Source organism: Bactrocera dorsalis, chromosome 2 (assembly GCF_023373825.1).
Source record: "Bactrocera dorsalis isolate Fly_Bdor chromosome 2, ASM2337382v1, whole genome shotgun sequence".
Taxonomy (NCBI): domain Eukaryota; kingdom Metazoa; phylum Arthropoda; class Insecta; order Diptera; family Tephritidae; genus Bactrocera; species Bactrocera dorsalis.
In genome coordinates, this window is record NC_064304.1 from 48494698 (window position 1) to 48508737 (window position 14040).

At 37.8% G+C, this 14040-nt stretch overlaps 2 protein-coding genes across 2 annotated transcripts; one reads left to right on the plus strand and one right to left on the minus strand.

The window, feature by feature from the left end:
- The first annotated feature begins 74 nt into the window (after window positions 1–74).
- LOC125776100 (uncharacterized) lies at window positions 75–2546 on the plus strand. Its single transcript, XM_049446985.1, has one exon. It carries the CDS (start codon window positions 75–77, stop codon window positions 2544–2546), a length of 2472 nt encoding a protein of 823 aa, XP_049302942.1.
- A 3927-nt stretch (window positions 2547–6473) lies between these two features.
- LOC105233795 (pre-mRNA-processing factor 39) lies at window positions 6474–13616 on the minus strand. The gene is made up of 8 exons (XM_011215960.4): window positions 13469–13616; window positions 13096–13193; window positions 11762–12860; window positions 11466–11662; window positions 11255–11380; window positions 9650–9924; window positions 7003–8274; window positions 6474–6915 (listed from the first exon to the last, which is right to left on the minus strand). Exons 1-8 carry the CDS (start codon window positions 13506–13508, stop codon window positions 6651–6653), a joined length of 3372 nt encoding a protein of 1123 aa, XP_011214262.2. The 5' UTR covers window positions 13509–13616; the 3' UTR covers window positions 6474–6650.
- Between the last annotated feature and the right edge of the window lie 424 nt (window positions 13617–14040).

Here is a 14040-nt window from a genome sequence, read left to right on the forward strand (position 1 = left end):
AAAATGTGGACGCCATTTTATCCGCGGGAAAGTTCACGCTAAGAAAATGGAACTCGAACGATAGTCAGGTGATGATGCGTTTATCTAATGAGCAGTCTCTTTCTAGTTATATCTTCCATCCTGGTGAGGCTTCCGTTTTGGGTTTAAGATGGGACGCACAGTCGGATCAGTTATTATTTAGCTTCGATCTACGTCAAAGAGGAGAGATACCCACGAAGCGCCGTGTACTCAGCGAGGTGGCACGACTCTTTGATCCTACTGGATTGTTAGCGCCTGTTATCGTAACTGGGAAAATATTCATTCAGAGACTGTGGTCTGCTGGTCTATCTTGGGACTCATCATTACCTGACGATCTTTGCCGCGAATGGCTGAAGTATCGGGCACAGCTTCCAGAGATTAGTCAAATTCGAATCGAGCGGTGGATGGGCATGATTCCACGCATTGAAACATCATTTCACGGGTTTTGCGATGCTAGCTCACACGCGTATGCAGCGGTGATTTATGCGAAGACGTTGCACACAGACGGCTCTGTACGTTTCACTCTTCTGACGGCACGTACCAGGGTAGCACCACTCAGGGCTACTACCATTCCACGCCTAGAACTTGCGGCAGCACTACTTCTTGCCAACACATTCCAGAACGTGCGGGACTCTTTGGGACTAGTTGACGTTCCCTACTATCTATGGTCGGACTCTGCTATCGTATTATGTTGGTTGAGGAAGGATCCAACAACATTAAAACCATTCATATCAAATCGTGTTCGTAGAATACAGGAGCTGACATCCCCTACGCGATGGCATCACATTCGTTCTGCTCATAACCCAGCTGATTGTGCCAGTAGAGGCATCACCCCTGGAGAGCTACTAGCACATCCACTCTGGTGGCATGGACCTAAAGAAGCAGAGATGATCTATTTGGACAGCAGTGACGTTCCTCTCAGCGAGGATGAGTCAGATATATTACTCGCCGAAAACCGAAATACGTACAAGTTGATTGCACTCGTGTCACATCCGTTATATACTCGTCGTCCGAACGGACATGCTATTCTGTTAACTGAACGGTTTAGTAATATCACTCGATTGTTGGGAACGGTGGCCATTATTCTACGTTGGTTAAGAAACCGTCGACACCTTCGCCAACCGGTTATCAGTGCTCAGGAACTAGACGACGCACTATACACTATAATCCGTTTAGAGCAAGAGGAGCATTTTGCAGATGAAATCCGTCAATTGAAGTCTAGTTCAGGTTTGGCATCTTCCAGTCGAATAATGCCTTTAAATCCCTTTATAGATAAGAACCGAATCCTACGTGTTGGAGGACGCATTCACAAGGCCGAACTAGGACATGATCAACGATTCCCTATTATTTTGCCGAAATCGACGCCGTTGGTCAAGCTTTTACTACATCAGGCACATGAATCTACACTGCATGGAGGGACACAACTCATGCTGCACACTCTTCGTCGCCGCTTCTGGATTCTGAGTTCCAGGCAAGCAGTCAAGGGTTTCATCCATAACTGTGTAGTGTGTCGGCGTCATAGAGGGGAAGTTCTGAAGCAGCAAATGGCTTCCTTACCCGGGCAGAGGATTAGAGCAGCTAGGCCGTTCATCTCATCTGGTGTCGATTATTGTGGGCCCTTCACACTACGTATCGGAACGAAACGCTCTCGAACGCTTATCAAAACGTATCTCGCAATTTTCATTTGTATGGCTACCAAGGCTGTACATATTGAGGTGGTTGATGATCTATCGGCACAAGCCTTTTTAGATGCCTTCACTCGTTTCGTCAGCCGACGCGGTCCCTGTCGGGATTTATATAGTGATAACGGTACAGCGTTTGTTGGTGCCAACCGACTCTTGAAAGAAGACCTTGCGGCATGGCAGGGTGAGAATAACCAGCGATCGTTAGCCAATTCGGGCACACATTGGCATTTCCTTACACCCAGTGCGTCGCATCAAGGAGGCCTCTGGGAGGCGGCAGTGAAATCTGCTAAGCACCATTTGGTACGCAGCGTAGGTACGCAGGTCATGTGGTACAGTCAGCTGCAGACATTGGCTGTAAGAATAGAAGCCTGTCTCAACTCCCGTCCTATTACACCACTTTACGACGATCCTGAGGAGAAACTTGCGTTAACGCCTGGTGATTTTCTGATTGGGTCTCCACTACTGGCGGTTCCCGAACCAGATATCAAACAAATCCCTAGCAATCGTCTGAAGCAATGGCAATGGATACGTCAAATACAACAAGGATTTTGGAAGCGATGGAGTGAGGAGTATCTAACCATTCTGCAGAGACGAAACAAATGGCTTCGGCGTACGAGGAATATAAGGGTGGATGATATCGTCCTCGTCAAACAAGAGAACCTGCCTCCAACCCACTGGTGTCTGGGTCGAGTGACAACAGTACATCCCGGAGCTGATGGAGTGGTCCGCAATGTCACGTTGAAAACCGCTAGAGGATACATGAAACGAGCCGTCCAGAAACTATGTCTGTTGCTTGAGAAGGAGGATTTCGAGTCGACCGACTCGACCGGGCAGGATGTTTAGGATTATTTATGTTAGTTTTAAGTTTATTTTCTAATAACATTAAGTCTGATCTGGCAATACTGTTTTATCTAAGCTTTCTATTTCTCATCTCTCTTTTATCATACATTTCTGTTTGTTACTATCTTTGTTTATTCATATTTCGAAGTTACGGTATTTGAAATTCCTTTGAACTCCTATAAATACCGGAGGACATGTGTGTAAGAATCCTCTTCTTCTCTGATTGTCACTTAGTGCAGATGGTACTCATCTTAATAAAGCGTTGAGAACTCTACCCGCTGGTAAAATTAATTATTTAACACAACACAAGATAAATTCAACTTTCTTTTCATTTCAAAGCATATAATTTCACGCAGGAAAACGGCTGCGGCGTCAGCTAGTATACATACATATATTTATTGTATGTATGTACTCGATAGAATTTCCATTATACATATAACATATGAATATTGAAATAGAACAGAAGTGCCCGACTAAATCATTGTTTGGGGGATGATATACAAACCGAGCGCTGTCGATCATTTCAATCATTGAAGCATGGGTTTGCATCACTTTGGGTATTTTCTGCTGATGGGAACATTCATAAGCAAATCAGGTATAAGCTGATCGCTAGTGAATCAAAGTTGTTCTCTATCGCTGATTTGAAGACAAACGGTGCGCTTCGTGTACATGAACCGAATTGACAGAATCAGACAGAGTAACGGATCAGTACTTAAGTATAAACAAAAATTTATTACTCGTTGCAGTTCTCTGGTACAAAGTCACCAGGAAGTTCGAAAATCTTTATATTAGGTATATGGGGGCTACGGGAGTGTTTAACCGATTCAACTCTTCTTTGCATACAGAGTAAGCATTGTCGGAGAACTATTATCCATGAATTTGAATTTTATATCTCACTTATTCCCCAATCAAAGGTCAACTATAGGTACTGGGCCCACATATTCAGTACCTAAGGGCTTGAGCAATTTTAGTTGGATTTCGGCAATTTTTTGTCGTAAGGTGGCACACACTAAAGGCATTTTTCGTGCAAAGTTTTATTCCGTTATATTAATTGCTTCTTGATTTATGTACGCAAAAATGAAAGAATCAAGTGGCACTTAAAATTGTGTTACATGGGAAGTAGGCGTGGTTGTTGTCTAAATTTTGTCGAAATCCGTTTGTCGGATCTCGAGATAAATTATTTCACTCAAAAGTGGTCCAATTTTTTCATCGGCTCCCATAAAGCCCTTTCATACCATCTTGGAGGTAAAATTTAATTTATCTGGCATCATTAGTTATTAATTTGTTGCGCTTTTCAAACAGTACCGTCATCCATTTTCACACTGTTGGTAGAAGTTCTTATAATAATTGTGCTGGGCGGTATTTGGTTGATGTAGCTTTAGTAGTTTAAGAGATATGTATGTACATTAAACTTATTACAATACCTCACCTTATGTTGAAAACCACTAAATGTGCTATATAATTCACTTTCTAAATAGGTCAGAAGCATATTTTTTTTTTTAAATTTCAAAATGGTTAAAGTTCAAGAAGCTTAATTTCGTCGTGTCCGCAGTTCCCGAAGGGGTCCCTGTTTTCCAAAAAAATAATATTTATAGAAGTTAGAAAACTTTTGTAGCGGTAAACACAATATTAGGTTGTCAAATATCTCCCTTCCGCTTTTTTTTATCTTTATTCTATGCTTTACAAAAAGGGGGCCGTCGCCCCGGGCGCAACGTCTTGGGGGCGGCAAAACGATCTTCGCTGTTTTTTAATATTCAGAAAAATACTTCAACGATTTTTTTTTACAAAATTTATTATGAAAGATAAAGAGTTGTACACTCACAATGTAATAATATGAATAACAATGAAAAATTAGTTCCTAAATTTTATATATGTACTTAATATCGAAGATATTTTGTAAAAATTCACTTGTGTTCGAACCACCTCATGAAACTTGTAGGTAGGTGCCACTGCTGCTACTGTTAGGGTTATGGAGGGGTCACCAAGGAAGAGCCAGGCGAGCAAGGAGAGTTGCTATCCCCCACGCAGGAGCTTATGGATGGACAACAGAAGTTGGATAGCAATGCAGGGGCCAGCGAAGATGAGGATCAGTTCGTCATGGAACCGATCTTATAGTGGTAGAAGTTCTTGCTTATAAAGGAGACATTAGTCCATAAAGGGAATCCAAACAATGTAATCTGGGATTCAAACAATGTAATCTGAGATCTCTTTAGCGAGAGACCTAAATTTGTAAAGTATTTAGTAACAATATTGATTTCTTTTGTATTTTAGAGTTCCTAACAGAACGTGGTCGCTGTGCAGGCCAAGGATGGCAGAGGTGACGACTTAGTCAAGGCCGCGACCTTAACCAAAGGCAAAGAATTGGAGATAACTAAGAGGATCAAATATCTTGACCTCACGCTGGATTCCTCCCTACGGAGGAGTCAGCATGTGAACCTGACATCAATCAAAGTTACAAAAGCACTCTTATTAGGGGGATGTACACTATGGCCGTGCGACTGAAATTACGTATGAGGCGCGGACTTTGGCTTTAAAAGTATCGCAGACTGCAAGTATCGAAACTTGAACTTACAGTCGTGCTGGAATTCACACGGCTTAACGTAGTAATCAATAAATCAGCCAAGTATGTATTGCTTCAAATAACAGAAATGACAGCAGAAATGTTTGAGCCGAAAAGGTAATCTCGTCCCAGCAAAAGAAAGCCCTAAGAGTTGAAATACCACTGGCTCTTCTTCCAAGAGATAGTATTACTAAAAGGGAAAACTTTACACAATTAAAGTTACCCTTAGCAGTAAGGCTGTATGGAAAGATTTCATTCTCATCTTACTGCTTCGTGATAGCACAATCAAGTGGTGCACCGACGACTCGAAAACGTCGGAGAGAAATGGTGCAGGAGTCGCAGGACCACTATGAGTCTGTGTGTAGAGATAAACCTCCAACGTAGTTACGTATTGCAATGAAAGTAGTGGCATATAGCAATAGTGAAGTGGCTCTCAAAGCGATCTTTGGTTAAGAGATTAAATCGCTAATGATGACTGTACAGAACGGCTGAACAGCCTATCAGCTCATAACCAACTGCCCCTTTTCGCCCGGTCACAAGGTTATAGCCGGAAATGAACTGGCTGACGAGGCTCTCCTGCTCCGCAGCTTCCACTAAAATGGTAGGCCCGGAACCCTTTGTTGCGATTGGTTCGCATATCATAAAGGAGACGCTCCGCAAGGAAGAAAGAGTAGACAAGGAAAATTATTAGCAACTCCAAGGAATGCGCCAGACCAAGGTGCTAATGGATGTTTAAAAACTCAGTAGGTTTAAAAACGTAATCAATCTCCCAAGGGATAAATTCGGTTATTTGTCGCTTTTCACACTGGCCATTATAAGCCAAGGAACGCTTATTTAACATTGGTCTAGCCTATTGTGCAAACTTCGGTTCTGCAATATGGATGCATTTACATATCTCGGCACATAAACATTTTAATAAAACAATATTTTTTTTATTTTTATTGTTTAAAATTTATTATTTCCCATTTGCTCAAATTAAGATATAATTGCATGCTATTGGGCACGGGACAGAAGATGCATAATTGAAATTCGTTCTTAGGTGTACTCATCATCATATAATAAGCGCGTGCATACATATACATATGTGTCCGAAAAGTTTAATCGACAATTAAAGAATATAATGTGCCAATTTTACATATATTGAAGAAAAGTTTAAATTAATTCATCATGTTCGTTGAAGAGATTGGATTCATTCCTTTTAGACATTTTATGCAGTCATCGTACCCAGTATGTATACTTTGCAGTTGGTCCCCATATCAGGTCCACAGCTTCAGTTTTAAGTAATTCATGCCGGCGCAATGACTTCTTTTACATGAACAACCAGTATTTATGCAAGTATATGGGTCATTTTAATGCATTATGTAAAAGAATAAGGTGTATAAAATGTATTTTGTATTTCTTTGTCAACAGAACATCTTAAAAATTTACACATAGTGATAATATTATTACTAAAAATATTTTTAAACATTAATAACCAATTTAGTTAAAAGTGGTGAGGCGCCTGATAACGTGAGTAGTTAAAGGAATCTTCGAGAAATTAATTATATTTAATAATAATTTCCATAGCCACTCCATTGCCCATAATTTCCATAATTAGATCCATACTGCCAATGGTTATAGTAACCATCGTAGGATTGTTGCGTTGTATAAGCCCCACTATTTTGTTGTCCATAATAAGCCGAGTTTGCGGAATTGTAGTTATAGCTCGGAGTAGTAGCGCTAGTACCATTATTGTATGCCGAGGAAATAGCTGAATTTGACATTGAACTTTCTTTGCTGTTCGATGAGGATTTTCGGGAGGGGCTTGATTCTCTACAAAAAAAAAAAAAAACAAAAACGAAAACATTTAATAAAGACCAGCGGTTATTAAACAAATGCTAAGCACTAAACTGTACTCACCGTTTCTTTTTGGCTTCATTTGCTTTGCTTAATGCTAATTGGAGAGCGCGCTGAGCATCTTGTAAACCCTTTGCCGTTCCACCGAAATCTTCCAAAAACTCAACTTTACGCTGAGCAAAGAGCACTTTCTGTTCCGGGTCCATATTTTCCCGTGCCATAAACTTATCCATTATTAGTACGACCTCATCTTCATCTACTTTTGGTCGCTGTAGAACTAAATCTATCATTTGCAAAGCAACACGTGTGTTTGCCGTATCTTTCTCTAGTGCTTGTCGCAATACACGTAGACCACCATCGAGATCATCACAAATTTTGTTCAAGAATCGTGCATATTTAATCGCTAAGCTTCCAGCAATTGTTTTATTCTTTGCCGCATTTATATAGTGTTCGTAGAGTTCCCGACATTTGGTCATATCGCCACGTCTGCGTTCCACATTAATACGGCGATAAGCGACTTGTAGCAGATTCGGACATTTTTTTTCTAGGTTCTGTAGTACCACGGCAGCGCGGTCAAAATTATTTTGGCACTCTTCAAATGCCGCCCACATTAGATGTAAGCTTGGTTTGTCGGGATGGTGGATTTCACATGCGCGTCGATAAACATCGCTGGTAATGGCCACAATGCCGGGCTGATCTAACTGTGTTTCCAGATATCGAATCATTTTTAGCCAAAATTCATCATATAAAGCACACGCTATAAGACAACGTTCAAAGAGTACTAATATTCGTGTACGATCACCTTTTTCGATCTCAAAATCAAGATAATCTTTCCAATTCTTTAACTGACAGCGTTCGAGTGGTTTTACATGGAAATATGGACGTTTTATGCCCTCTTCGAACGTCCAACGTGCGGTCACTGCTGTAACGGTGGCTTTGTGCAATTTGCGCCGAATTGATATAACTTTGTCTTTGATAGTGGTTTCCTCCTCTTCGCTGATGTTGCTAACATCGCCTAGATCTATATGGCTAGCAACGTCTGTGTCGCGATCATCACCCAGGACATCACTATTTGAATTAGCTGCTATTTCTTCTGTGATAAACTCAGCATCTTTAGCATTTGGTGATTTGCTGCTCAACTCATCGTCCTTTTTCTCATCACGGCTTTCCCTGTCCTTTTCTCTTTCCTTGTCCTTTGAAACACTTCGCCGACTCTTAGATCGAGACGATGAAGAACGAGACGAAATGCTTTCACGAAGCTCGAAGCGAATCTTTCTGAGCTCTTCTGTGCTAATAGTACTCAAAATTGAGTGCTGGTTTATTAAGTCTTGGAAACTGGAATGTGAAATCGAATGTAACAATCAGATAATCAGATTCTTTATATCTGGATATGTCAAACAATTTTGACACTTTTGATTTAGATGAATTATGTATTGAATCTTTAAATCTAACGCATTTCAAAACTTGAAAAACAAAAAAAGAAACATAGACTTTGGTTGCACCGAAGCTATAATACCCTTCACCAATCAAAATGTCCATACAAATTTTAGCAAGAAATTGTTAACATTGTTAAATATGCAGTACAATATTATTACATATTTTAAAAGTAATAACATTAGACTAACTAAATTTTCAATAACAAGACCTTTGCTCTGTCTGTCCCAAAATGATTACAAAAAAGTAAGGAGGGCTAAGTTCGGGTGCAACCGAACATTTTATACTATTACAACTTGCAAAAATCAAAGCCAAGGAAATACTTTAAGATGTAAAATCAATCATATAGAGTAAAGGCTAAGGGATGTATTGGTTTGATTCATCCCGTTTTTGACATACAGACATACCATTATAAGAGAAGGATTATCCCTGAATTTCAGTTATATATATCACACATTGACTGACATTTTCGATCAAAAGTCAACTATAAGTGCCGGGGTCTAAATATTCGGTACCTTGGGTTTTGAACAGTTTTATTGGATTTTAATATCTATTTTTGATCATAATATGGCATACACTAAAGACATTATTAGTGCGAAGTTTTATCCCATTATATTAATTTCTTCTTGATTTGTTTACTGGAAACTGTCTTTGGCGTATTTAGATGTTAATTTATCGCGCTTTTAGTAGTTTTTAACAGGACCGTTATATAGGGAGTGAACATTTTCACAATATTGGTAGGAGTTCTTATAATTTTCGTGATGAGCGAATTTGGTTGTTGTAGTTTAAGTGGTTTAGGAGATGTATACTTTAACCTTATAAGAGGGCGGGGCTACACCCACTCGTTACGTTTTTTTTCCAAAGCTGGCCTTGGCTACCGCGCCAAAAATGAGTTGTTTATCTTAATTTAGCGCTTAGTTATGGCACTTTATATGTATGTTTTCGGTTAATGGCGATTTGTGGGCGTGGCACGATTTCGCACATCTACGAACTCGAACTTTTTTTCGTAATAAGAAGTCTGCATGCCAAGTTTCATCAAGATATCTCAATTTTTATTCAAGTTACAGCTTTCACGGACAGACAGTCAACCAGACTTCAACTTCTCTCGTCACCCTGATCATTATATATATATAACCCTATATCTATCTCGCTTAGTTGTAGGTGATACGTACAACCGTTAGGTGAACAAAACTATAATACTCTGTAGCAACTGGTTGCAAGCGTATAAAAATTAGAGTACATAAATGTTCAACACGTTAATTATTATAATACTTACTTATCAAAGTGACCACTGTAGCCTTGAGTTGGAATGGCTAACAAACGATCGTAAATTTTAACAACATTTTGGTAATGTTTGGATTCACTTTCCCATTTAATGTAGGCGTCCCACAGTTTATCGGAACGAAACTCTAGCCCACATGCATCTATAGCGCGCTCAAATTGTGAACGTATGTACGACTCGTCTTCGGCATGATTACTTTTTACATGTGCTAAGTAATGAATCCATAGATCCACAGATAATGGGATCGCTTCTAGACCGCGTTCGAATACCTAAATTTTAGGCATTAATATAATATCGTGTGGATTGTTGTGCATTTTGATTGTAGTATTTGATGTTTTTGAAGTCGTAGTGATCACGCAAAACCATTAATTGAGGTGAATAGAAAAGAGAAGAAAGAATGTTGGCAAACGTTTAGTTGACAAAATGTAATCCACAGATACTTAGCTTGATTCTGTTTAGTTTCGTATTGTGCGTGTATACTATAGTGTGTCAAGGAAGAGGTGAGGAGGAAATTGGAAATGGATCTTAAAAAATTCTAATTTGACAAATGTGAAATCATCAAGTTCAAAATATTCGAACAGAAATATACGCTAATGGTTTTTGATTAGAAATTTCGGACTTGTGTATCGAACGGGTAAATAACTGACTTAAAAAGTTTAAACAAATTGGAATGTGATAGATAACTTTATAAAATTGTGATATTTTTTACGGAAAAATATCCATTTAACTTGTTAATAAAAGTTAGTCTAAGTTATTAACATCAATTTTATCTTTATTTAATGAAATGAAAAATAGATTTGTAAAAAGGGAGTTGGAGACTATTGGATAAAACGGAATCGCACACATTCAACAATACACCAGTGCACATTGTTTGCGAAGCTGGAATTTATGATTTTATATAAATATATATAAATAATATCAATTTTTCATAAATTTTATTTTCATTAATTTAACTTAACCTAATAACTTAAATAATTTTATTTCACAAATACTTCATTAAAACGCCATTTGTACTTACGCATGGCCTGCACGTGATGTATTTCAGCAAAATTAATGCTTTCGCTGCCTTAGTTAAGTGAAGTGCTGACAGAAAATATTAAAGGGTTCATTTCTTCTTTCTTTAGAAACATAAATAGTTACATATACCCCGAAGTACGGAAATACTATATATTTCTGCTGATTTCACATATAATAAAATACTCATATAATTTAGGATGGATTAAGTTTACAAGTAACCGGTTACAAAAAACAAAACAACAAAAGTTGCGCGTGATAAATAATATTTGTTGATGTAAGACAACCATTGCCAATATCAAAAAGAATTTTTGTATCATCATCACCCGCCTTATTGCGCCCACAAAAAGAATAATCATTATAATACTCTTAAAAAGTGACAGTGTAAGTTAACATTTGTATTTTAAGACCGAAAACTGTCATTGACACACTAAAAAGTTCGCTGCCCTGTATTCGATTTGAGGTTTTTCTGTTTTTGTAATTTCATTTATTAATTTTAAATTTTATTAAATTATAATAAATTGCATATTGAAAAATACAACATATTGCAAATGTATTCATGAACGGAATGTTATCAGTACTCACCGCGTTGCAGTTGGCCTTTATACCCTTGCGCTTCTCGTAGTCTGCATATTTGCGCCAATATCCGTAGCAATATGGATAGTGTGAAAGGAATGCATCATAAGCCTCACGTGCTGCCTCGGCATCAGACTGCGCGTTTAAAATCAATTATATAACTCATTAGCTATGCCATCTTATTTAATTTAATGCGTATTACTTTGTAACTTATTCGTACCTCATTGTCTACATATTGTAATAAATATGTCCAGCCGGTAAAATCGGCAGGATCCTCTTTGACTGCGCGCCAATATTTATCTAAATCGGGTAGTCGTTTACGTTCTTTTTCTTTTTCTTTCTCTTTTTCCTTCTCCTTTTCTTTTTCTTTCTCACGCTCCCGATCCTTCTCCTTTTTTCTTTCTTTGTGCTCATTTTCTGAAAACATAAAATCAAAGTAATTCATTTTTGATCTGTTCTATATTTGTCTGACCTATTCTAAGTTGTATAGTTTTCTAGATCCTTTAAAATGCTTACCTACTGAGCTAACATCTGTTTTGTTTTTCTTCGATTCCACTGAGGAAATAGGTGTGGCGTCGTTACTTTCTGATGTTGGGCTCATTGGATTGTATTGTTCCTCGCTCCGTTTCTTTGATTCTTCAACTTTGCGCTGTTTATCGTATTTGCAATCACTTTTATCCCCATCATCAGCTTTTCTTTTTTGACCTACTGATTCCTTAGAAGTTGGCTCTAATAAAGTGCTCTTATTAGAGGCTTCTGGTGACAAGGGAGGCGATTTCTTCTCTGCTTGCAAGGTTGCAGTGGGTAACTCATCCTCTGATATTACTTCTGCATCGGCAGGTAATTCAGCTCGTTTGGGTGCTGGAAGTTCATCATCAGAAACTTCTTCTGCGTCATTTATCTCTGGCTTCGTTGGTAATGGTAATTCATCTTCTGAAACTAATTCCGTATTTACAATTGTTGCATCACTTCCTTCGGCGGCATTTCCAATATCTTCAGCTATTGCTGGTTCAGAAAGTGAATCTTCCGATTCCATTTTTTCACAATTTGCCTCCACTGCCGCAACTTTTGCTTCGAAGTCTTCCTTTTTGACATCATTTTCTTCGCCTCCACCAACTGATGGCAAGCTATTCGCGTTGTCCCCAGCTAAAGAAGCCAGTAATGAACTTTCTACAGCACCAGTTTCATTCGTGCCATCTTCGTTTTGTACATCCTCTGAAGTCTCAGACTGTCCCCCAGTTGGCCCGAAAGGAAAAGATGAACTTTTTTCGTCGATTCCTGTATCAGTTATTATGGGCGCTTCTGTGATTACTTGTTCTTCCTCTTGAACAGCGAACATTTCAATATCATCATCAATTTGTTGATGGTCCTCCTCAATGACTTGTTCCTCATATACAATACAGTCATCATCTTGTGGAACCTCTTCAACTATTTCTTCACTTTCCACGAATTGTTCTTGATAGACTAAATCATTCCCATCTTCATTGGGGTTCTCAATTATAACGCCTTGTGCTGCTTCTTCCAACATTTCTTTTATAACGTCTGAATGATGTTCAACGGCATTTACTTCCTTTTCTATATTAGCTTGCCGCAACTCGTCGTCTGTTTCTGTAATCTAAATAAAAAACTTTTTAACATCAATTCACAGTTTGTTCGATTATTAAAATGTTTGATAACTAATTCAGTTGGCCCTTGCTTGAAATCATCTTTACGCTAGCAAATCATGTGCAAATGGAACTTCGCCACACTTACACTAATACAAGCTTTTTTTCATCATTTATAATTTTAATATAAAAGAATTAATGTAATAAAATTACTCCTATTATTATTTTTGATATATAACTACTAACTTGCTCTTGTAGGTTTCGCTTGGTTCTTCTAGTCGAACGCGCTGGCGTTGGATTTAAGGGAGGTGCTACAACTTTCCTTCCAGATCTCGTTCGTCGCCCTGAAATTTAAACATATAAGTGAATACTTTTTCCGCAATACCAAAGAAATTTTTGAGTTTTAAAATTAATATTATTTTTTATCTCAAACTTCACGAGGCTCACGTTTTTATCTTACTAAGATGTCACAAGTAGACATCAATGCGCCAATTTTCTAGACGGAAATAAAAATGTTTGCCTATAAAAGTAAACTCCTACCACCGCTAATTTCATATGCTAATCTACGTAGTTTTATTAGCGAATATTAACTGTGCGGATTAACTTTATGTGTAATTACCTAAATTTTCATCAGAAACGTTATCTTCTTTGGACGCCATCTTTTATGCAATAAAAAACTAATCTAGACTTTTATGTATTGTCAGTGACAGGGTTGTATTTTTATAGATGTAATAATGTAATAATATACATATGTGTATTGTTTGAAAATTTTTTGCTTCAAGCAACTATATCGAAAACAGCCCTAACAATATATTAACCGTGCGATTCTGTAACTTGAGACAGTCTCAAGTCTCTAAATTTGAGATTTCAAGTTATAGACAATTTTTGAGACTTGAGATGATATTGCTATTCTGTAAGTGACAGTCACAAAATCTATTACATTTCATTATTCAGAGATGTTTTTACACTTGAATGAAAATAAATATGTCGATAACAAATATTAAATTTCCTATAACATAGTCAAAAAACATAATTATCAATAAAAATAAAAATATATGTTGACTTTGTTTCATAATATTTACGAAATTTATGTAAAATTGATTTATTTTTCATGTTTTCGTGTTTGAGTTGCTTACAATATATAAAGAAACGACAATCGATTAATATCTATGATGATCTCTATTCAGTATA

What these genes read in the sequence shown, in the direction of transcription:
- LOC125776100 (XM_049446985.1), top strand. Translation starts at nt 75, where the DNA reads ATGCGTTTATCTAATGAGCAGTCTCTTTCTAGTTATATCTTCCATCCT.
- LOC105233795 (XM_011215960.4), bottom strand. Translation starts at nt 13,508, where the DNA reads ATGGCGTCCAAAGAAGATAACGTTTCTGATGAAAATTTAG. An exon ending in CGTTTCTGATGAAAATTTAG is followed by an intron (nt 13,194 to 13,468) that starts GTAATTACACAT and finishes TTTAAATTTCAG; the next exon opens with GGCGACGAACGAGATCTGGA. An exon ending in TACAGTGGTCACTTTGATAA is followed by an intron (nt 8,275 to 9,649) that starts GTAAGTATTATA and finishes TTCACATTCCAG; the next exon opens with TTTCCAAGACTTAATAAACC.